The 25577-nt window shown below is 37.9% G+C and overlaps 1 protein-coding gene across 2 annotated transcripts in view; it reads right to left on the minus strand.

Annotated features, from left to right (window-relative positions):
• Positions 1-25268, minus strand: part of DARS1 (aspartyl-tRNA synthetase 1) — an 81007-nt gene extending 55739 nt beyond the window's left edge. The window contains exons 1-4 of one of the 2 annotated variants that reach the window (XM_003909169.3): positions 24992-25268; positions 22995-23052; positions 18844-18936; positions 1388-1490 (exon numbers count right to left, since the gene is read on the minus strand). In XM_003909169.3, the coding sequence (XP_003909218.1) occupies positions 1388-1490; positions 18844-18936; positions 22995-23052; positions 24992-25057 (320 nt within the window). In that variant the 5' untranslated portion in view covers positions 25058-25268. Of the gene's footprint in view, positions 1-1387; positions 1491-18843; positions 18937-22994; positions 23053-23985; positions 24834-24991 lie in introns of those variants that run through there. The other variant, XM_017947872.3, reaches the window with a different exon arrangement.
• Positions 25269-25577: the final 309 nt, after the last annotated feature.

The raw sequence follows: 25577 nt of genomic DNA on the forward strand, positions 1-25577 counted from the left end.
GTGCAGATTAAATTTCTAGGGACCAAGCTCATTTATGTTTGACTTCACAGGATACACACTAACCTTAAAAGGCTGGAAGACAAATGCACCCTACAAGCACACACTCTAACTAGGAGACAAAACAAGCAAACCTAATTACCAGAAGACACATGCAGAAGAAAAGTGGTCATCTCTGGGCAGCAGGATAGGGAGATAGGGAGAGGTGGGGCTACTGTACTAGGAGTACTAAAATACTACTGATCTCACCAATGACTTAATTCATGGCACTGGAGTTCTGAAACCTGAGTGCAGGTATTACTATGATGTAATGAAACTGATTTTGATAAATACCTAAATCAAAACCAGCTGCCGAGCATCCTTTATATGTGTAACATTGTGCTAGAGGGTCAGGGAGGGCTGAAAGCTAAATTAGGATATTGAATTAGGTAATTTTTAAGTTTCTTTCCAACTCCAAAATTCATAATTCCATCTGTATTAACTCATCTTAGAAAGCATGCATCTAAAGAGCAAAGATTTAAAAAAGAAGTAGAAAAAATATATCATTTACTCTGATTGAATTCTTTGTTAAAAAACACTTACACCTATGAAATTACTTTATTACTTAAAACATAAAGACCATACATTTTCCCATGTTTTCTGAGATCATTATCATGGAAATAAAATTCTGATGAAATTGAAAAAAACATGAAACAAAATTAGCCACATCACCATTACCAAGTAAAACAGCTCTCATCACCTTAGAGCCACTGCACGCACAACCACACTTCTATCTCTATATCCGCCTCCTGTAAGCTGAACAAAACAATGTGCTGCTTCTACGGGAACTCTGGGCCAGACAGCTCAGACTTTTTACAGGAGGAAAAAGTAAGTTTTACCTTTTTTCTCCTAAACCCTTTTGGTGTCAAAGCTAAAAGTTGTAACACATGTTTACTTCCTTCTGGAGGAAATCATTTGCCAAACTACATTCTTTTATTTTATATACTTTTATTTTTTGGCTAGAAAACTTGTTGCTCAATATGCAAATCTCAAACTGGGGGAGGCAGGGAGGGAGGGAAGAAGGGAGGAAATGAAGTTCAACAAACACAACAAAATAAAGTTGCTCTGCTATGTTGAGGCTGCCAGGCTTTTTGTTACTCTACTTGAAAGTAAATGTGACTTGTCTGTAGAGAGTGCTGCTTCAGCAGTTCCAAATGAATTTCAAGCCTGTGCTCCATATTTTCTCTTTTGTAAGTTTAATGTATTCAGCAACACTGAACTGACAATTTAAATAACTACATTTTTAAACAAACGAAGCATTGATGTTAATGTATGAAAATGGTCCAAACCCCTGGGAGTCTCCGTTCCCACCATTGTTTATTCTGACAACAGGATATAATTGCTTACTTACTTGGCAGCAAATTTAACCATCTGCTTGCTTGCATGGTCTCCCACCGCCACAAGAGCCTGGACATTAAACTGCTGCTGACGTAGGACTAAGAAGCACTGTTTCCCTAAAAAAGACAGAAAGAACACAAATGTATTAAGGACACACAACTTCAGGTTTTACAAAGAAGGAAAATGCTCTTTACTTTAAAACTGGGCCAAAATGTACTACACTCATCAGGCACGCACACATGTGTATCCTATCCATTCGGCTTCCACAGCCAAAATACTCACACTCAACTAACAACCCTTAAAGAAACTCAAGCTCCTATGATGAGTAACAAGAAATGCTTTTAACTTGTTATAAGAACACAGGCAAATCACCAATTTCAAAAAAACTTCTAAATCAAGAAAATTACTTTGTCATTGCATTGATTAAACAAATTTCAAGTAACCTGAGATCACTTTCAACATTCATTCAATAATTAGTATATTCTACATGCAAAGGCACTGTACTACTATGGAAGTCTCAATACTGCAACCATGAAAGTGCTAACATAGTGCTTAAAAACAAGGACACAAACACTCTATGGGGGTGGTCCATCTACAGAGTTTCTTCCTACCAAAGTGCATTTTAAACAGCATTTAAATTGACAGGCTAGTACCTTTCATGTTCTACGTTCTTCATTTTTCCTTTATCGTCTTCCTAGTCCTTCATATTTTATAAGAGCCTCACATTTTTTTTTTTTACTCCAAATAACTTACATTGTCTATAAAAGATCATTTTCTTCAAGCCCTATAACCAGTTTTATTTTTACATATCCTGTGCCTCTTTATTCCTCCTCCTTTTATAAAGAACTGTCACTCCTTATTCTTAACCTTCTGAAAAACATTATTCATAATATATATCATTTATTACGTCTCCTTGTGACATCCCTTTTCCTCCAAAACAGACCCTTCTTAAGTTTCTGATCAAATTCTGGGAAATTATACTTCCTCATAAAAAAGGGGCTAATCTCTCCAAGACCACTTTTCACATCAGATTGTCTTGTAAAACATCAAGAGAAGATTTTGTTTTTTAAACTGAGCATTATCTTTTACATTTAGAATGGGCCTTAACAAAAAAAAAAAAGAAAGAAAAAGGAGAGCAAAAATACAAGCAGTCTTACAGTTACTACTTTCAACATACAGTATTTTGAAATGCAAATCAGATAGCAATCACAAGTTTAAAAAGACAGGTTGCAAACAAAGTATCAACACAGACATAATCTATTTACTTTGGAGTCATATATGACTGGCAGGTTTTTAACCACTAAAAAACACTCTTAATTTTCCCTTTTCCTTTGGAGGATGATCCAGTCACAAAGTAAAATCCTAAAAAACAAAGTTGTATTAATGAAACAAATTCAAAAGAATTAAAAAATACTGGATGGACAAAGGTTATTACCACAGAGAAACTTGCAGATGAATAAAAATAACATTTTCCTAGGAACTACTATTGAAATCACAGCCACACGTTACCCCACTTAGAAAAGTATGTTACCGTGAAATGGAAGATAATGTGCATACGACAGTGCTAGGCTAAGCCACAATTTAGTCAGAATGTATTAGCTACTCTAACAGTGCAGACAGAAGCAGCACCCAACCTAGCTGCCTCACAAAGCCATCCAGTGACGAATTTCAGGCCTACACAAAGACCCTGGAGAAAGAATGGAGAACTCTAAAGGACTTACAAAGGGTGAGCACAGGAAAAGACTATGGGTCAGCACTAGGGGGTAACAATTAGTGTTAAGTGTCTGGTAGAAAAAAACCGAAAGGCTTTGAAATCAAAAGGTCTGGTATCATATCCTATCACTTCCTATGAAGGGGCCTGTGGGAAAATTATTAAACCACTTTATATCTCAGTTCTTCATCTGGAAAATGGAGATGGTAATAGTCTTGGGGTTTTCTCCCATAATCATGAGGATTTTATAAGATGTTTAAAGTTGAGATGGAGCCCAATTAATGTTAACTATTAATGACTTTTTTTTTTTTTGAGATGGAGTTTCGCTCTTGTTGCCCAGGCTGGAGTGCAATGGCGCAACCTCAGCTCACTGCAACTTCTGCCTCCCGGGTTCAAGTGATTCTCCTGCCTCAGCCTCCTGAGTAGCTGGGATTATAGGCACGCACCACCAGGCCTGGCTAATTTTTGTATTTTTAGTAGAGATGTGGTTTCACCATGTTGACAAGGCTGGTCTTGAACTCCTGACCTTAGGTGATCCACCTGCCTCAGCTTCCCAAAGTGCTGGGATTACAGGCGTGAACTCACTGCAACCTCCACCTCCTGGGTTCAAGCAATTCTCCTGAATCAGCCTCCTGAGTAGTTGGGACTACAAGTGCCCGCCACCACACCTGGCTAATTTTTTACTTTTCGTAGAGATGGGGTTTCACCATATTAGTCAGGCTGGTCTCGAACTCCTGACCTCAGGTGATCCACCCACCTCGGCCTCCCAAAGTGTTGGGATTACAGGTGTGAGCCACCACGCCCAGCCTTAATGATTATTATTAGTAACACCACTACCACTGACTACTTATTTGATGACTGATTATCATTCCTGTTTCGCAGCTGGATGACTATATACAAAAACTATGCAGGGCGCTGGGAACACAAACACAAATATTTGTTAGAAAATCATGATAGACTATTACATGAGGAAACAGTGATAAAACCATATGTAATGTGTAATCCCAATTTTGTTGGTGTAAGAAGTATAAGATTGATCATATAGGGAAAAAACCCACCAAAATGTGGCTACCAATGAATGGTGAAATTATAGGAAACTGTTCTGTCCCTGTATTTTTCTGTATTTTCTGAACTTTCTACAATAAATATGCACTACTTTTCTAATCAGAATATAAAATTTTTAAGAGAACTATACACTCAGAGGTAGGTACAGAAGAAAGGGAAGGGCTGCAAAGGAACTTTGGCCAAGTTCAAAATTAAACACAAGCAGGAAGTAGAACTCGGGAAGTTTTAGGCGGCTAAATACAGGAGCAAATGTACCTCCTAAGATTTGTACGCCTGCTAGAGAATAGAAATGAAATCAATGGTTATAAGTGAAGGCCAGTCACAGTGGCTCACGCCTGTAATCTCAGCACTTTGGGAGGCCAAGGTGGGCAGATCACTTGAGGTCAGGAGTTCGAGACTAGGTTAGCCAATGTGGTGAAACCCCATCTCTACTAAAAATACAAAAATTAGCCGGGCGTGGTGGCAGGTGCCTGTAATCCCAGCTACTTGGGAGGTTGAGGCTGCAGAATTGCCTGAACCCAGGAGGCGGAGGTTGCAATGAGCTGAGATTGTGTCACTGCATTCCAGCCTGGGTGACAGAGCAAGACTCCATCTCCAAAAAAAAGTGAAGTGAAGAATGTTCACTATACCCTTTAAATGTTTACTGTGCCTATTACATTTAATACTATAAATTATTTTTTTCTTATTAAAAAAAGGCAACAGATGGGGGAGGAAGGGAATGAAGTAGAGAGACCAATCTATGAGGATATTATTTTATAAAACCCTATATAGTATGTAAAAGTGTGCCAGTACAAAAAACAACCAGATCAATAGAACATAAGAAAAAATTGATAATAGACCCTATTAGATAAAGGAGATCCTAATTCTAAAGAGAATTCAGGAGATTATAAAATTTAAATAAACACCCCAACAAATACAAAAACTGAGTAAAAAATGGAACTGAATATTAAACTATAACATGGAGGAAGGGAGAACTTCCTAAGTTTAAGAATGAAAGAACATCTATATACAAAAATAAATCAAAGGAACAATAACACTGAGAAAAAATAAGTGCTGAACGACATATAACCTATATAAGTTAATCTTTTTAATACATAAGGATCTTAAAGATTTCTGAGAAAAGAACACTGAGATCCCAATAGATAAACAGACAATAGACCAAAACAGATAATCTGAAGGAAAAAGAAGAAAACCATAGTAAGTAAATACAGTATAAGGAAAAAATGTTACTGGTAATGAAAGTAATGCAAGTTGAAGCAAACAACAACAGATTACCTCTCAAATGGCTTTATTAAAAAATACAAAAATATAAAATCGAGTAGGCCGGGCGCCGGGTGGCTCGCCCGTGTCCCGCACTGGGAGGCCGACGGGCGGATCACGTAGGTCAGGAGATCGACCATCCTGGCTAAATACGGTGAAACCCTGTCTCACGGTAAAAATACAAAAATTAGCCGGGCGGCGGGCGGTGCCTGTAGTCCCAGCTACCTCGGGAGGCTGAGGTGCAGGAGATCGGCGAACTGGAGGCTGGAGCGCCAGTAGTGAGCCGAAAGATCGCGCCATTCGCACTCCAGCCTGGGCGCATTGTGAGCGAGACTCCGGGCCAAAAAAAAAATCGAAAGTATTACCTCAATGCTTGGGAGAATTAAACGTAATTGTTCTTGAGAATCACGCGCCAGCACCTCTGCCACTGCCTCCTACCACCCCTGGCAATGCCCAGCAGTCCAAACGCCATCTTCAATCACAACCGTGTCTGCTGGAACTACTTGTGACTAATGCTATGGTCCCCAAGCTTTCTATGTTCAAAGCACTTTCAAATACAAGAACCTTAATGGTCCACTTAAAATGATCTTTAAAGGACTCAAGAAAACAGTCAGTACTGGCTTCCTGGTAAATAGAACTGTCCACTCAGACTACTTCTCTATGAAGTACTTTTGAGACCAAGTTCTTGTCATGTATTAGGAAACAAAATGGTTCTTTCTTTGGCTCTGGCTGGTGACACACTGTACTGTATGATTACCTTAGTTCCATGTTGTACAAGGCACTACCTTCCACATGCTGAGACATACATAGGAGCAGTGTGTACATGTTCCTTTTTGTGCAAATTAAAAAAACAAAAAATATGGTCATGTCTGTAAATGTATATTTTTTTTTTCCTGCAAGAACACACAAGAAAAAACAGCAGCTATTTTGCAGGGAAGAGACTGTTGTGAGATGGAGGAGATAGAATTGTGAGACCTCTACTTCCATATGTTTTTCTACTACTGGAATTTTTATTTTTACCATACCCATACATTACTTTTTATTTTAAGAAGCAAATACATAATTCCTCGGTTTAGTAAAAAGTTCTCACTTCAAAAGCTGGTACATGAACTTTAGAGGGCAGATTAATCAACTGCTAAATATTATTCATCTTTCTTCTTGGAACTTTCCAACACAAAAGACAGTTTATAGAAAAGTCAGTGTTCAAAACAGCTGAACAAACTATCTTTTGATATTTTATTTGTTTTTGTTTTGTTGAGACAAGAGTCTTGCTCTGTTGTCCAGGCTGGAAAGTAATGGCACGATCTCAGCTCACTGCAACCTCTGTCTCCTGGGTTCAAGGGATTCTCCTGCCTCAGTCTCCTGAGTAGTTGGGATTACAAGCATGCACCACCACACCTAACTAATTTTTAATTTTTTAAATAGAGATGGAGTTTCGCCATGTTGGCGAGGCTGGTCTCGAACTCCTGACTTCAAGTGATCCACCTGCCTCAGCCTCCCAAAGTGTTGGGATTACAGGCCTGGTCTATCTTTTGATATTTTAAATTCAAATTCTTAACACTTAAAACTTTGTGCTGCATTTTGATTGCTGACTTTTAGCTTGCTAAGCCCCCTGGATTCATTATTTAGATAATGTACCTTAACTTCCTAATGTCCAACATTAATATTTTCCTTCATCATTTGTATTAATCAATTAGGGATTAAAACAACAAAGATCTAAACATTCTAAAGTTTTTTCTACTTATTATTTCCCCTGAAAAGTTCCTGCATAGATTTAAGTTGAAGTTATTTTGGAAGTATAAGTTTTTAGCAAGAATAGTGTCGAAATAATTATTTTGTGCCGGTGCTTTCCACGTGGTATGTGTAAAACTTGAAAGGAACGACAGACATTCCAATTACTCTTTCAATATGCAGATTTAAGCTCATATGTTTCACGCTTGAAAAACACTAATTTTAAGCATATCATTAAGGTAAGAAATTTATCATTGATCCTATTTAAAACACTTCACTTTAGGGATGTTATATATAAACCTACTGTAAGAAATCCGATTTCTATTTTAAAAAATGTCTGAAATGCTGCCCTTAAGGAAAAAATATACAGGCTTTTTAAAAAAAAAAATATGAAGAGACTCTTATTTTTGCATTACAGGATTCTAATTGTCATACTCTTGACACTAGGATTTTGACACTTCCATTTCCTTATTCATAGTTTCTCAGGGCTTTGCTCTACTGGAAATTGCCACTATGAGTTGCTCCTTCAAGCCCAGCTTTAATGTTATTACTCCTGGGGTTAAAGCACACAAACGATCCCAAGTAAGTCATATTTATTGATATGATTTTTCGGACATAAGATATAGGAAGAAGAGGGTACTGGCAATCAGAGTTTTTGCAAATTCAGAGCACAAGATTCTATTCTTAAAGACAATCTATGGCCAGGGGCAGTGGCTCACATCTGTAATCCCAGCACTTTGGAAGGCCAAGGTGGGTCAGGAGTTCAAGACCAGCATGCATGGCCAACATGGTGAAACCCCGACACTACTAAAAATATAAAAATTAGCTGGATGTGGTGGCGCACACCTGTAGTCTACTTGGGAGGCTAAGGCAAGAGAATCGCTTGAACCCAGCAGGTAGAGGTTGCAGTGAGCTGATGTCAAACCACTGCACTCCAGCCTGGGCAACAGCAAGTCTCTGTTTCAAAAAATTCAAATAAAGATCATCTACGTTGGCAGAAATAAAAAACACTTACAATCACTACTGACAAGTGTCTCAGTACGTTTTCTGTTGCTTATAACAGAATATCTGAAATTGGGTAATTTATACAGAAACAAACTTATTTTTTTTAAAGTTCTGGAGGCTGGGAAGTCCAAAGTCGAAGGGACACAACTTGTAAGTGCCTTCTTGCTGGTGGGGACTCTGCAGAGTCCTAAGGTGGCAGAGGGCATCAAGGTGAGAAGATGAGTGTGCTAGTTTAGGACTCCTTTTAAAGTCACTAATGCCACTCCTGTGATAATCCATTCATGGGGGGAGAGCCCTCATGACCTAATCACCTCTTAAAGGCCTCCCCTTTCAACAATGCCACACTGGGGATTAAGCTTTTTTTTTTCTTTTTTTTTTTTGAGACAGAGCCTCACTCTGTTGTCCAGGCTGGAGCGCAGTGGTGCAATTTCAGCTCACTGCAACCTTTGCCTCCCGGGTTCAAGTGATTCTCATGCCTCAGCCTCCCGGGTAGCTGGGATTACGGGCGTGCGCCATGACGTCCGGCCATTTTTTGTATTTTTAGTAGAGACGGGGTTTCACCATGTTGGCCAGGCTGGTCTTGAACTCCTGGGTTCAAGTGATCTGCCTGCCTCAGCCTCTAAAGGTGCTGGGATTACACATGTGAGCCACCGTGTCTGACTGGCATCAAGTTTCAGTAAGAGTTTTGCAGGGGAAAAATAATGAAACTATGGCAGCAAGGATGTGGAGAAAGGTACTGTGACATACCTGTGGGAATATATTTGAATACAACCTCTTCGGAGGATGATCTAGTATTAGAAATTTAAAAAATGCATATGCATGCCCTTTAGCCCAGCAATTTCATTTCTACATACCCATCTTGGAGAAATACTACCTCGTGTAGATCTATAACTACTTATCATGGAAGGGTTTCCAAGAAACAGTTAATTATTTTTAAAAGTTGAAAAATAATACGTAAAGTATAACAAGGCATATTAAACATACACACACCCAAAATAAAACAAACTGTGTGTGTGTGTATGTATGCGTGCATACACGCATTACAAAGATTTGGAAAGATACTGAACAAATAGAATGAATAATAAAAAAAGAATGAATAGAAAAGGTTGGGGCAGAGGATAGGTAGTATAGAAGAAAAAAGGGAGTATCATTATTTCTGTATTCTTTTAAAGATTCACGTGAAAGTATTAACGTATTATTTGAGTAACTTACATAAGTATTATAACTTAAAAACAGGATTTTCCAGTTAAAAATCATGAAAACCAGATTATAGATGCAAAATTCCACAAAAAGTAAGTTAAACAAGCACTACACTAAAAAAAGTCACTTGCACCTTTGCCAAATAAAAATAGTTCAACATTATAAAATACATTATTGTAAATCACTACAATTACATAAAGTTGATTCTCGTTATTTATAGAAGTTATGTTCTACAAAGCTGCCACAATACTGAATTAGGGCATACTGAATCATTGCTCCTGAGGGAAGTTTAGGGTTAGGTTTCTTCACGCTTATGGTCACAACATTTTTGCCAACTGATTAATACATAACCTTTTTTTGTGTGTGTTTCTGTTTAAAGATACCTTAATATGTATTATTGAGTCATTAACACAACTCATAGCCAAGGGCACTGTAATTCATGCCTAAACAAAGCATATCTAAACACAGGTATTTTCTCCTTAAGGGAACAGCATAGTCTTGTGCTTGCAACTTTAGAAACATTTGAGAACCATACTTGGGGGCCATTTTAAAAGGCAAAAGCAAGCTGGGCACAGTAGTGCATGACTATAGTTCCAGCTACTTGGGAGGGTGAGATGGGAGGATTGTATGAGGCCAAGAGTTGGAGGCTGCAGTGCGCTACAATCACATCTGTGAATAACCACTATACTCTAGCCTGGGTAACACTGTGAGATCACGTCTCAAACAAACAAACAAACAAACAAACAAACAGAGCCCATTAAGCATCTTCGTGGACTACAATGGAATAACACTACAAATCGATAATGAGAAATTCTGGAAACTACATAAACACAGAACATTAAAATTAAACAATATGCTCTGGGATGACCAGTGGGTCAATGAAGAAACTGAGGAAATCAAAAAATTTCTTGAAACAAATCATAATGGAAACAACATGCCAAAACATATGGGACACAGTGAAAGCAGTACTAAGAGGAAAATTATACCTATAAGTATCTACCTAAAAAAAGAACCTCAAATAACCTAACAATGCATCTTAAAGAACTAGAAAAGTGTAAACTGAACCCAAAATTAGGAGAAGAAATAATAAAGATCACAGCAGAAATAAATGAATTTGAAATGAAGGAAACAATATAAAAGATCAATGAAACAAAAAGCTGGGTTTTTGAAAAGATAAACAAAACTGACAAGCATTTACCCAGACTAAGGAAAAAAGAGAAAAGATCTAAATAAATAAAACTGAGATGAAAAAGGAGACGTTACAACTGATATCACAGAAATTCAAAAGATTATTAGTGGCTACTATGAGCAACTATATGCCAATAAGTCGGAAAATCTAGAAGAAATGGACATTTCTAGACACATACAACCTACCAAGATTGAACCATGAAGAAATCCAAAACCTGAGCAGACCAGTAACAAATAACAAGATTAAAGCTGTAATAAAAAGTCTCCCAATAAAGAAAAGCCCAGGACCTGATGGTTTTACTGCTGAATTCTACTAAACATTTAAAGGACTCACACCAATCCTACTCAAACTGTTCCAAAAAACACAGGAAGAGAAAATACTTCTTAACTAATTTTAAGAGGCCAGTATTACACTGGCACCAAAACCAAAAACACATCAGAAAAAGAAAACTACAGACCACTATCTCTGATAAATACTGATGCGAAAATCCTCAACAAAATACTAGCAAACCAAATTCAACAATACATTAAAAAGATCATTCATCATGACCAAGTGGGATTTATCTCAGGGATGTAAGGACGTTCAACATATACAAATCAATCAGTGTAATACATCATATCAACAGGATGAAGGACAAAAACCATATGATCATTTCCAACTGATGCTAAAAAAGCAGTTGAAAAAGTTCAAATCCCTTCATGATAAAAACCCCCAAAAAACTGGGCATAGAAGGAACATACCTCAACATAATAAAAGCCATATAAGACAGGCACACAGCTAGTATTGTGCTGAATGGGGAAAAACTGAAATCCTTTTCTCTTAGATCTGGAACACGAAAAGGATGCCCACTTTCACCACTGTTATTCAACATAGGACTAGAAATCTTAGAGCAATCAGATAAGAGAAAGAAACAAAGGGTATCCAAATTGGAAAGGAAGAAGTAAAATTATCTTCTGTGGATATGATCTTATATTTGGAAAAACCTAAAGACTCCAGCAAAACCTATCAAAACTGATAAATTCAGTAATCAGTAAAGTTGAAGGATACAAAATCAACATATGTCAGTAGCATTTTTATACGCCAATAGTGAATGTGAGAAAGAAATTTTAAAAAGTCCATATACAATAACCACAAATAAAATTAAATACCTAGGAATTAACCAAAGAAGTGAAAGATCTCTAAAAACTATGGAACACTATTGAAAGACATTGAAGAGGAAACACAAAAAATGGAAAGATATTCCATGTTCATGGATTGAAAGAATCAATATTGTTAAAATGTCCATACAACTAAAAGTAATCTACATATTCAGTGCAATCCCTATCAAAATGCCAAAGATATTCTCCACAGAAATAGAAAAACAAAATCCTAAAATTTACATGGAATCACAAAAGACCTAGAATAGCCAAAACTATGCTGAGCAAAAATAATAAAACTGGAGGAATCACACTACTTAACTTCAAATTATACTACAGAGCTATAGTAACCAAAAACAACATGGTACTGGCAAAAAAACAGACACACAGACCAGTGGAACAGAACAGAGAGTTCAGAAGCAGATCCACACATCTACAGTAAACTCATTTTTGACAAAGGTGTCAATAACACACATTGGGGAAAATACAGTCTTTTCAATAAACAGAAGAGAAAACTGGGAAAACTGGATATCCATATACAAAAGACTAAAACTTGGTCTCATCTCTTACCTTATATAAAAATCAAATCACAATGAATTGAAGACTTAAATCTAAGACTTCAAACTACAAAACTACTACAATAAAACATTGGGGAAACTCTCTAGGACACTGGTCTGGGCAAAAATTTCTCGAGTAATACTCCACAAGCACAGGTAACTGAAGTAGAAATGGACAAATGGGATCACATCAAGTTAAAAAGCTTCTGCACAGTAAAGGTAACAATCAACAAAGTGAAGAGACAACTCACAGAATGGGAGAAAGTATTTACAAACTACCCATCTGATGAGGAATTACTAACTAGCATACATAAGGTGCTCAAGCAACTCTATAGGAAAAAAATCTAATACAATTTAAAAATGGGCAAAAGATTTAGACATTTCTCAAAAGAAGACATACAAATGGCAAACAGGCATCTGAAAAAGTGCTCATCACCACTGATCTTCAGAGGAATGCAAATTAAAACTACAATGAGGTATCATCTCCCTCTAGTTAAAAAGGCTTACATCGAAAAGTCAAATAACAAATGCTGGTGAGGATGTGGAGGAAGGAGAACCCTGGTACACTGCTGGCGGGAATGTAAATTAGTACAATCACTATGTAGAACAGTTTGGAGGTTCCTCAAAAAACTAAAAATAGAGTTACCACATGATCCAGCAATCACACTGTTGGGTACATACCCAAAAGAAAGGAAATCAGTGTATCGAAGAGATATCTGCACTCTCATGTTTCTGCAGCACCGTTCACAACAGCCAAGATTTGGAAGCAACCTAAGTATCCATCAACAGATGAATGGATAAAGAAAATGTGGTACATATACAAAATGGAGTACTATTCAGCCATAAAAAAGAATGAGATCCTAACATCTGCAACAACATGGATGGAACTAGAGGTCATTTTAAGTGAAATAAGCCAGGCACAGAAAGACCAAAATCACATATTCTCACTTACTTGTGGAATCTAAAAATCAAAACAATTGAACTCATGGAGATAGAGAACAGAAAGATAGTTACCAGAGGCTGGGAAGGGTAATAGGGGTTGAAGGTGGGGGGTCCTGGGGATATTAATGGGTACCAAAAAAAAAAAAAAAAAAGAATGAATAAGACCTAGTATTTGATAGCAGAACAGAGGGACTATGGCCAATAATAATTGTGCATTTAAAAATAACTAAAAGAATGACTGACTGTTGTGGTGGCTCATAGTTGTAATCCAAGCAGTTTGGGAGGCCGAGGTGGATGGATTGCTTGAGCTCATGAGTTTCAGACCAGCCTGGGCAACATGGCAAAACCCCATCTTTACAAAAAAGAAAAAAAAAAAAAATTAGCCAGGCGTGGTAACATGTGCCTGTAGTCCCAGCTACTCAGGAGGCTGTGGGAGGATGGCTTGAGTCTGGGAGTCGGAGGTGCAGTGAGTGGAGATCACACAGCGGCACTCCAGCCTGGGCCATAGAGCCAGACCTTGTCCCAAATAAATAAATAAATAAAATTTAAAAAATAAAAATGACTAAAAGAATATAACTGGATTGTATGTAACACAAAGAATAAATGCTTGAGAGGATGAATACCCAATTTTCTATGATGTGATTATTACACATTGCATGCCTGTTTCAAAATACTTCATTTATCTCATAAATATATACACCTACTATGTACCCACATACATTTTTTAAAAGTCTTTTTAAAAAGGCATAAATGTGGCATTAAACAGACTGTGAAAGGGACGCTTGTTTACAGTATGAGAGCTGAAACAAGAAGGCAGAGCATTACTGTGTTTGACTTTAATTGGGAATGTGTGTACTGGATGATGCAAATATTCTGCCACTCTGCACACATACAGGTCTGGCATGACCGAGAATGACCACAGAAGTGCCGCAAGTGTTCACACTGGGGTTATGAATACATTTTAGCCAGTAGGTGAATTTGCAAATACACAATCCACGAATAATGAGTATCAACTACATTAAAATTTATTTTATTACACAGAAAATTTCCAACAAACACAAAAGCAGAGTGAATAGTATAATGAACCTCTCTACATATACACTAAATAACACAATTATATTTTGAAGGGAAGAAATTCTAGAAAAAGTTCTAATAAAATTCAACATCTCCTACTGACAAACAGAAAACTTGGATGAGAAAATAACTACTTTTAATCTACTTTTTAAAACTTTGCCATTTATTTTCTGATGACATTTTATGTAGACCCCTAAAGTCAAAATAATTCATTTAGAACTTGAATTTCCACTCTTTCAAAAATTCTTCATTGTATGAATCCCTGAAGTACTAGAGAACCTACTAGTATTGCAAGGAGAAACAACAAGAAATGAGATACAAACATCTGAAAGAAAATGACATAATGATCATTAGTTGTAATGCCTCTCTTCCCCTCAAAAAACTGAAATGCAAACAGACTTGGAGAAAATTATTTGTTCCTTTTTAATAAAAATACAAACAGGACAAGAACAAACAATATACAAAAGAAGTTCAAAATAGTTAACATATCAGGAAAAGAAGTTTAATCTAACCAATGAGTGAAACACAAATTAAAGCAACAATGGATAAACCTGAACTTTACACAAATGGGAAAAATATAAGTAAATAAATATAGCCATACTATGGAATACTATGAAACCATTAAAAAACAATGATGCAGCAGTACTACACGCGCAGACATGAAAAGATGTCCAAAAGATAAAGACAAGTGCAGGTTTTAAAATAATACAGATTATTATAAAAATTTTAGTTCAAACACACATATACACTCATACTGACCTTGCTCAACTTCCCCATAAAAACAAATCTGAGGCCGGGCACGGTGCCTGAAGCCTGTAATCCCAGCACTTTGGGAGGTAGGCAGATCACCTGAGGTCAGGAGTTTGAGACAACCCTGGCCAACATGGTGAGACCCTCATCTCTACTAAAACTACAAAAATCAGCTGGGCATGGTGGCGCCTGCCTGTAGTACTAGCTAATTGGGAGCTGAGGCATGAGAATCTCTGGACACCAGGAGGCGGAGGTTGCAGAGATCACACCACTGCACTGCAGCCTGGGTGACAGAACAAGACCCTGACTCAAAAAAAAACCACAAAAAAACCAAAAAAAACCCCATCTCTACTAGAAATATAAAAATTAGCTGGATGTGGTGGCAGGTGCCTGTAATCCCAGCTACTTGGGAGGCTGAGGCACGAGAATCACTTCAACCCAGGAGGTGGAGGTTCCAATGAGCTGAGATTGCCTCACTGCACTCCAGCCTGAGTGACAGGGCGAGACTCCACCTCAAACAAACAAACCAAATAAACTCCACAAATCTGCAAAGAAGGATTACAGTCAGTTTTCCACTTTATACCTGATTTAATTCTATGCTTGAGTATTTTACAAAAAATGATTACTTTTATAATCTAGAACAAATTTTTCTATTTTGCAAATTAAAAATATTGTAAATGATCATGTAGAGCTACATAAAATACTGATATAGCCTATGAACTCATTTTTGTAAAAGAAAAAGTATCAATTTTTGTTTAAAGCAATTTCTATCATTTCAAACTTTCGCAGTGTTTTTATTCCCTTGGGAGAACAAGTGAATTACAGTTTCTGCTTTATTCTATAGTTTTTGTGCTGTTTGAGTTTTAAAATAGTGCATTAGTTTTCAGTTAAAAGGAAAAAGGTTATTTCCATTTAGCCCCTCCAAAATTCCCCAATACCCATAAATAATTTATTTTTTGAGACAGAATAACAGTTAATACACAAATAAAAAGTGCTATGAAATTCCTAAATTAAAAACTCTTAAGAAAGTTTTAAACCTTTCAGTCTCTTCATAACATTGACACTCATAAACTCTCCCTATCCGCCCACCATCATTAGCTCGTATCATCAATAAAGTCCTTACACCTTGCAATTTGTTTCGGGTTTTAAGGCAGGAGGCACTATCAATTAAGAGACTGAAATAATTTGTCACAAATGGAAAAAAAACAAAAAACCACTAGCAGATGGTATAGGAAGAACATTCTCAAATCTGAAAATCTGCAATGTTTCGAAATCCAAAACCTTTTTGAATGCCGACATGACCCTAAAAAAAAAAAATGTTTATTGGAGCATTTTAGATTTCAGATTTGGGATGCTCAGCCAGTAATGCAGATATTCCAAAAAAAAAAAAAACAACAAAAAAATCCAAAATCCAAAACACTTCCAGTCCGAAGTATTCTGGATAAGGGATATTCAACCTGTATATTTTTTCACTTCTGTGATGTTTCCTACTTACGTGCTGATCTCAATTAGAGCAAGCTACTGGACAGCAAGAATAAGACCCAGAAGACAATGCTCTATTATTTGTGTATAAAACATCTATTTTATTCATCTATTATTCGGTAGGTTTCTTATTATGTGTTGTGTACCAAACGAAGCAAGAAAATAAGCAGTAGCACCTTCTAAGAGCTGACAACAGGAAATAAGACACATAAAAAACTACAATGGAAGGCAAGTAACTGTCATGCTCATTAACATGACTCAATTATTGAAGGCTCACACTGCACCAAGCATAGAGCTAAATACTTTATAAAACATTACTACATAACATCTTATAAGCCAGGTATTAATATATACTTGTTTTAAGAGAAGACACTGAGGATTGGAAAGGTTACGCAATTTGCCTGAACAGATTGTAAGCACAAATCCAGGATTCAAACACAGATCTGTCTCACTGAAAAGGTCTTATTCATAACCACTGGGAAGTATCACTCACTCACGTGTTTTAAGTGCTGAGAAGAAAGAGACATGGCAGTCATAAAATAAAGGGATGGGTATGAAGGGAAATAGTCTTGGTTCAGGCTTGCTTGTAGCATGCATTCTATCTTTTAATTTGTTAAATTACTATGTTTAGGAAACAAAGTGCCCAATTTGGACAGAACAAAGGCTCCCAGTATAACGGGAGAGAGATGAGTAAATGAAGGATTATAATACAATGTGACTATTGGCAGAATAAGTGGCCCAACCTTTCAGGAAGGCAAATCAACATTATTTGAAAATTTAAAACTCCACCAGTACTCTTCTCAAAGTCCATCAGTATTGATCAGGGGAGGATATTGAAAGAATAGACAAACTCTTAACAGTGGTGGCCCTAAGAGTGAAATATATGTATAAAGTGCTGGAATTTTAAAAATAATGGGCATGTATTAATTCTACAATAAAAAATATTATAAAACACAATTAAGAAATGCTCTATTGGCTGGGCGTGGTGACTCATGCCTGTAATCCCAGCACTTTGGGAGGCCAAGGTGGGAGGATCTCCAGAGGTTGGGAGTTCAAGATCAGCCTGGCCAGCATGGTGAAACCCTGTCTCTACTAAAAATACAAAGATTGGCCAGCATGGTGCCGCATGCCTGTAATCCCAGTTACTTGGGAGGCTGAGACAGGAGAATCACTCAAACCCTGGAGGCGGAGGTTGCAGTGAGCTGACACTGTACCACGGCACTCTAGCCTGGGTGACAGAGCAAGACTCCGTCTCAAAAAAAAAAAAAAAGAAAAAAGAAAAGAAATGCTATAATCATGAGACATATTAAATACTATAGAGGCAAAGTAGAATTTTTAAAAAGATGGGCATGTTTTAAATCTACAATAAAAAATATTATAAAACACAATAAAAAATGCTGTGTCATGGGACATATTAAATACTATAGAAGTAAAGAACTCTGCTAAAGAGACGGAGGTGTCTTAGAAAGCTTCTAGCTTCTGTTTATATTCCACCAATTACTATGAGACTTCGGGTAAGTAGCTTCATTTTGAACCTGTTTCCTCATTTATAAAGTGGAACAGGAATGTTTGTTCTGCCTACTTCACAACTTGTAGGGAAGATCAAATGTGAAAAAGTATGAAAAGTATAAAGTTATAAACTAATGTGTCAATTGATATTTCTAGACAATTCTGAACACTACAGTAGGCCAATTTTCTATAAGAAACAGAGGTCTGTCTAAATGATCCTAATGTTTCTTCTCTGTTGTTGAGGCTAAATTTTTAGCACTGTCTGAAAGAACTTTCCATGATGAGAATATTCTGTATTTGTGCTGTCTGTCCAAAATGGGAGCCGTTAGCCACATGTGGTCATTAAGCTCTTGAAATACAGCTAGTGTGATGGAATTATTGAATTTAAATGTAAATAGCCGCACGTGATCAGTGGTTACTGTATTGAATTGCCCAGTCTTATCGTTCACTCACTTCTCTCCTCATCTAATTACAAATATAAAAATATTAACAAGTGGGAAGTTTCTCAAAAACACTCTTCACTTAAATAATTAAAACTTTACTTTTATTTTTTTCAATTTTTTTTTTTTAGCTACTCCTTCTCCAGCTGAAAATAATTAAACTTTAGAGCGATGCTAGAAAAGTAGCTTGAAGTCTTAGATTTCATTAGTCTTTAGGGTCAAATTATTTGTAAGGATGTCTTACAGGAATCTAAAATTGATTAACCATGGGTTAATACTTCACAGGGACTTTTAAGAAAGAAAACAGTTACATGTTTTTGTCTTGTTTTTAAAGATTTACTTTGGTCTGTCAGGAATATGTGAGACAAAAAATTCAGAGTCCTTACCGAAAGAGCTTTAATAATTAAATCAATCCTACCTTTAGCTCTGCTTGTATGAACTCTTGCACGGACCCAAACAACTTCATCAGCTTTTTGTATTGTCAAGTCTCTAACCCGAACCAAAACTCGATCTGCAATAACAGTAAACAATTTTTATATAGTAAAATAATTTTTAAATTCAGAATTTACAAAGAGATCATAATTATTTCTGACAGCTAACATAAGTACTTGGAACCATCTTGAATAATTCTCAATCTTTGACAACGCTGTCTTCTCTATCAAGTTCCATATGCAATTTGCCTCAAGTTTTGTGAACTGTGCTTTCTAAACTTATTTCTAAAATCCGTCTAATTCTCTACCATCTTCACTGCCGCCATACTAAACCAAGCTATTATCTCCTGCATAAACTATAGCAATAGCTTTCTAACTGCAATCCCTGTGTCCCCTTCTAATTCAGTCTCCTTCGAAGTCAGTTTCAAAATGCAAATCTGAACACTTCAATGACTTATAAGGCCAAACACATCCTATCTTGCCTAGGACATGGAACTTTTGCCTGCCTGCCACAGTACCTAAGTCAGCTAGTCTCTGCCAAGTCTGGACAGTTTCAGTATCCTATTTCCCAGGACACAGTGACTCTAACCGAGCTAATCAAAGTCTTTCTCTGGGACTAAATATACCGATGCTGGGAATGAAGCTCTCTTTCCTGGGATTGCTGCGCTGAGATGGTACAGGCCCAGGGTTGCAGCTTTCACCTTTCCTGCTACGTATGCAGGATTTGAGAAGGAGACCAATATCCTAAAGGAAACAGAGTCAAAAGGTGGAGACAGAAAGGCCTGCAGATGCTTCCTGAGCCCCAAGATCCAATCATGCTTGATGTCATCTCACACATTTTGCTATCGAGCCTTTTGGCTGTAAGGAGCCCCAACTACTATGCTCCTAATACTAAACAAAATACTACATTCATCTAGAGTTCCTAAACAGGAAAAAAGCTACAAAATAACTATTATGTAAAGATGTGTATACAATGCAACATTCAACAATCATTTTTGCTACTCTTCTAAATGCAATCATTTGATTAGAGAAAAACATTTAAGTATTAGTTAAATTAAACATAGCAATAGACATGACATTACAATATCAAGAATACCTTTTGAGACATAAAATGAAGTCATAGTATAAATACTGTGTGTCTTACCAAATTTGTCTAAATGTATTTATAATTTGCCTATTGAAGAAAAGATGCAGCTGCAGAGAGAATCTGATTTACAGGAGAATAAATAACGTGGTTCTCATAGCCAAAAGCAAAGAGAATGAAAGAGGAATTTTAAAGCCACTGGTATCATAAGAGGATTTCTGCAAAACACTGCCAACAGACTTGATGAGTTAAGCCAACTTTCAAGTCTGCTGTGTAAACTCAGGCAAAAGAAAGTGTGAAAGAGAAAAGACAGACACATCAGCAGAAGATTTTTAAAAGGCAGATTTGAAAATGCCAAGACTGAAAAAGCAATGGCTAACTAAGCAATCACAACTCAAAATCAAACAAAAGAGAAAAGCATAAATCTAAGAGATATGTGATAATTAGGAAAACTGTAATAGCACTTTGGAAAAGAAAAAGGGTAATGGCTCTTCTTTCTTGTGGCATGGCAATTAATTAGCATAGGGGTTCTCAACCTTTAATACATCGAACATGCCTGAAGCCCATGCCATACTCACACCAGTGATTGGCTAACAGGCAACAAGCAATGGTAGCAGGATTTCAGTTCGAAAACTGCACTTTCAAGAGCCATGGGCATCAGAGTGATTAATGTGGAGAAATGGAAGCAGATGAGAAAGGAAACTACCTTGAGCAAAGTATTGGGATTTTTGCAGAGGTAAAACCAAAGGTAGAATTTTATTGTTATATTACTATAACCATATTACATACATAGGTTATCTTTCTCTCTGGTTGGGGGGAATTGGTAAGTGGAAGAACACAACAGTGTGGATTTGCAAGCAAAAGAGGAACAGCAATTAGTTAATGGCTGCTTTGGGCCTATGTTAAAGACTGAAACTCCAGTGAGGTTCTTTGTGTTATAGCTCAAGGAAGTACAGTTGAGAAAGACACCTAACCTGAAAACAAAGTCTCAAGTGTCTCCTCCGGTTTGCCCTGGCAGAGGAATGTCATCCCCTACACTCTACTGCTCATAGTCTATTTTATGTAGTTTGAGCATTCCTAACCCCAAAACCTGAAACCCTCCCAAATCCAAAACTTTCTGAGTGCTGACATGATGTTCAAAGGAGATGCTCATTGGAGGATTTTGGATTTTCAGAGTAGGGATGCTCAAGTGGTAAATACAATGCAAATATTCCAAAATTCAAAAAAAATTAAGTACAAAACACTTTTGTGGTCTCAAGCATTTTGGCTAAGGGATACTCAACTTGTACTCAACTGTTTTATTTCATCTTTATGTTTTGGAAATGATTTTAAGCAATTTTGGGGTTTTTTTGTTTTTGTTTTTGAGACAGGGTCTCACTCTGTTGCCCAGGCTGGAGTCCAGTGGTGTGATCGTGGCTCACCACAGCCTTGACCTCACAGGCTCAAGTGAGGCTCAGCCTCCTGAGCAGCTGGAATAAAACGTGTGTGCCACCATGCCTAGCTAATTTTTAAATTTTCTGTAAAGACGGGGTCTCACTATGTTTCCCAGTCTAGTTTCAAATTCCTGGGCTCAAGTGATCCTCCCAACTCAGTCTCTGAATTTTGGTCGTTTATTGTATTCTTTCCCAACAAGGTTGGGAAGGAAAAGTGATTTTGTGATCATGTGGTAAATCAAATGTAACAATAAAATTAACCTAGAGGTGTTTTATTTCCAAAGCATAATATTCATAGGCAGCCCTCTAAATTGGAAGCAGTGCTTCCAGTGGGCAAGAATGTAAAGGTCTACAATTACTGCACCAAAGAGTGAGAGACGTAATTTGAAGTGTCTACCAAAAGAAAAAAGACAGCCAAATACTTGAGTAAGATAAATCTGCTGAAATTACATATATAATATAGAAGTAAAAGAAAGGCAAACATTTATAAATAAAAAATCTACAGGTCTGAGAGAAACAAGAATCAGGTCAATTTCAAAGAAATATAAGGCCAGGCGCGGTGGCTCACACATGTAATTCTAGCACTTTGGGAGGCTGAGATGGGTGGACTGCCTGAGCTCAGGAGTTCCAGATCAGCCTGGGCAACATAGTGAAACCTCATTTCTACTAAAATACAAAAAATAAGCCAGGCGTGGTGGCATGTGCCTGTAGTCCCAGCTTCTCAGTAGGCTGCGGCAGAAGAATCGCAGGAACTTGGGAGGCGGAGGTTGAAGTGAGCCGAGATCATGCCACTGCACTCCATCCTGGGAGACAGAGCCAGCCTCTGTCTCCAAAACAAAACAAAACAAAAAAGAAAAATAAAGATGCCAACATACACTAACAAAAAAGAGCGGTTATGAGAAAAGATAGAGTGGGGTCTAAGAATAATTAATTTCATTCCCAGACACTAAAGCTAAGAGTAAACAAAATGGAGTGGGGGTGGAGGCTTTAAAACTCCAATCGTAGTACTGCCATAGGAGCCAGAGAAGATGTAAGATGGAAGGACCCATGGACTCTAGGGTCAGATGGCCTTTGATTCTAATCCCAGGTCCGGCAGATTATGTTTAAGTCAAGTTTCTTATCTTTCAACTTTGGTTCCTTAGTTTTCAAGGATGCTGTAGAGAATAAGTGAAAATACAAATGTTTGGGAAGAGTCAAGCAAAATAGGAATAAATAATAGCTGAAAACAGAGAAGTAAAGTTGTGGGGGTTAGGGGAAGTAATATTAAAGCATGCAAAAAGGATACATGTGATGAACGCAGTTATTATTGGCCACTCTCCTATCTCCTAGACAACGGCTGAATCTTACCTAATCATTTAGGAATATTTAAAAAATATAATCTACCATTTAAAACATACCATTTAACCTACAACACTTAATAACATTTTTTTTCCTTTTCTAGAGTTGGAACCCTAAACTGACAATGTTTACACAGGGTTGACATCTACTTGGATTATTAATGGCATTTAAGCTTTTCAGAATTATACCTTCAGATTTATGCCAACCTTACTTAAAACTTCATGAAGAGCTTTCCCGGAATTAGACAGCAAAAAGCTTTATTTATTGTCACATAGCTACTAACCTGGTTTTTCTTGTGATTGTATCATTGAAGATATTCCATATCTCTCTTTAGCATAATCCTACAAAAAATTTTTGCATCATGACTTTTTATGTAAACACTAAGAGCACAGTAAACACACCAATGCAAATAATAGAATATAACAATGAATTTAACTTTTAGGATCATTCTATTAATTCAGAAAGTCAGTAGTTTTATAATGTGGAAATCTGTCATTTGTTTACATATGTACTCTATAGAAAACAGAAAAGTACTTAGTTTCTGGTTAGTTTGTTTTGAAGATCACCACTCCTAGATGGATTTATCATACTTAATAACATTGTAAGATAAAATTTACACATATGTACAACACATCTTAACTACCTTCTTCGAAAAGACGAAACTACTTCAAAGCAGGGACATAAATTTCCTGTGAAGGGAGTAGGATGAAGTACCACAGTTTTATTAACTTCCTATTACAGGAAGAAATGTTCAAAGAGAACCAACGTTTTGGGTAAGCTTTCTGAGCACCAGATGTCCACAGTTTTTAGAAACTGGAGATGCTGGGTATAAGCTAACTACAACTTTTCCTTTTGTAAAACATCATCAAAAAATTCACCAGTTTCCTGTTTCTAAAAACCAGCTTCAGGATACCAGGTTACAGGGGTTTGACACTGACAATATATCAAATTTCTTGTTACAGATTAGAGTTAGGAACAGGAAACAGGAGACCTAGGGTCCAATCTGTTAACAAAATATACTTATTAAATAGATAAGTGGCCTTTATGTCAATCTTACTTTACCTCTAAAATGATCTAAGATTCTTCTAGCTATAAAATGGCATAACTCTGCCACAATGTCTACCTTGTATCTAGACCTATACTATCTGTAAGGGTACACTGATAGTTTATGTAATTAACCAGATTAAGAATACACAAAAATAATTGTCCTAGATTTTTACAAGGTAACTTAATATCTGTATGAAACAATTAAGTTTCTGTCACTTTACAGCTACCTGTTGGAATCCTCTCCTTTAGATCAGGAGGATGCTGGATTTTGTGTTTACACCAAAATAAAACCAGACATGTTTAAGGTGCTTTCTGAACAATTTAAAGAAAAAGATAACCCTGGAAAGAGGAGAGAGATACAGTCACACAATGAAGCCTGAGGGCAACATAAGATTAAACTGTTAGAAGACATAAAAGTTGCATTCATTCTAAGGAGTACTATTAATATTTCAGTGACTCTTCCTCATGTAGTATTCTAAGATGACCTATTTCTCATGTTGCTTACCACAAATTCAGAACTCCTTATAGAAAAATTAGGGAGCCAGGCGGAAATTAAGGCTTAACAGTACTACAACACACATAACTTGTAGGATGGTTTCAAACTTTGATTTCTGAAAAGCACCGAAGGATCACTGGGTGTTATGAATTATCCACGTGATTTGGGGTCACTTCACCTCAAACGCATTCTCAGTAACTCCTGTTACTTACCTTACCGGGTCACTGAGAGGGAGAAAGTAAATAAAAATGACATGTGCTCTTTAAAGCTGTCACATGGGAAATGGTCATTAAACATATTGGCAGATGGTTTTGCTAAGTACTGTCATTACTTGCTAAAGCATCAGGAACACGAGGGCTGAGTACATATCGATTACTAGTGCTTATTAAAATTTTCCGACGGATTGTGCATTACGTGCAGGACGTGCCTAACCCAGAGAGGCTCAAGTGTGACGCCGCGCTCCTACTTCCGGGGCGGCTGGTTCTTCCCGTCCTCCCCACCCGGGGGACACGCTTCTAGTAGGCCAAACTCCCAGGTGACCCCGCGAGAAACGCGGTCCGGAGAGGGTCTGGTCCCTCTGCTGGGGTAAGGGCTCTAGGCGCCCGGACCCCATGCTCGCAGCCTGAGGAGAACGTGCTGATAAGGACCCCGAGGGCCCCGCTCCCCCTCCTCCCTCCCTCGGCGCGGTCCGGCCCAGGGGTCTGTCCTCCCAGGCCCAGGGAAAGGAGGAAACCCACTTCCGCCGCGTCCATGATCTCCCGCGGCTTCTCCTGACTCTTGCGGCTGGCGCTGGCGCTGGGCATCGGGACACAGAACTGGGCAGTGGACACCACCCTCCCTCGTAGGCTTCCGTACGGCAGGCCAAAGTGGCTTCTCCCTCCCTCCCAGTCTCCGCCCTCCCGACCCTCGGGTCTCAGCACAAGCGCCTGGACTGCGCGTGGAGGGGCGGCTCCGGAAAGATCGCGAGAGCTGCGGCTATCTCGAGATCCCGAAGCGCCGGCGGTCGCGCGCGGGGTCTCCTCCCACTCTTGCCCCGCCCCTCCAGGAGTTTTCCTGGAGTTGGAGGGAATTCCCGGTAGTTTTCGCTGGATTGGCTCTGGGGGCGGGGTCTGGGGTTACCAGGTGGCTGGCTGTAGGCCCGGGCGAATGCCAGCTCTCTTCAGTTTCGTCCCAACTGCGACTTCTGCCCATTCTCCTAACAGCCCGTTAAACTTTGCTCGGCTGTAACCGCAGACTGGTCACTAAAATACCCACATGAGCGCGGGCCTCAGTTTCTCCTCTCTTGGACTTTCCCGCCTTCTCTCTTCCCCGGGGCGACGTAGC

This window comes from Papio anubis, chromosome 10 (genome assembly GCF_008728515.1).
Source record: "Papio anubis isolate 15944 chromosome 10, Panubis1.0, whole genome shotgun sequence".
Taxonomy (NCBI): Eukaryota; Metazoa; Chordata; class Mammalia; order Primates; family Cercopithecidae; genus Papio; species Papio anubis.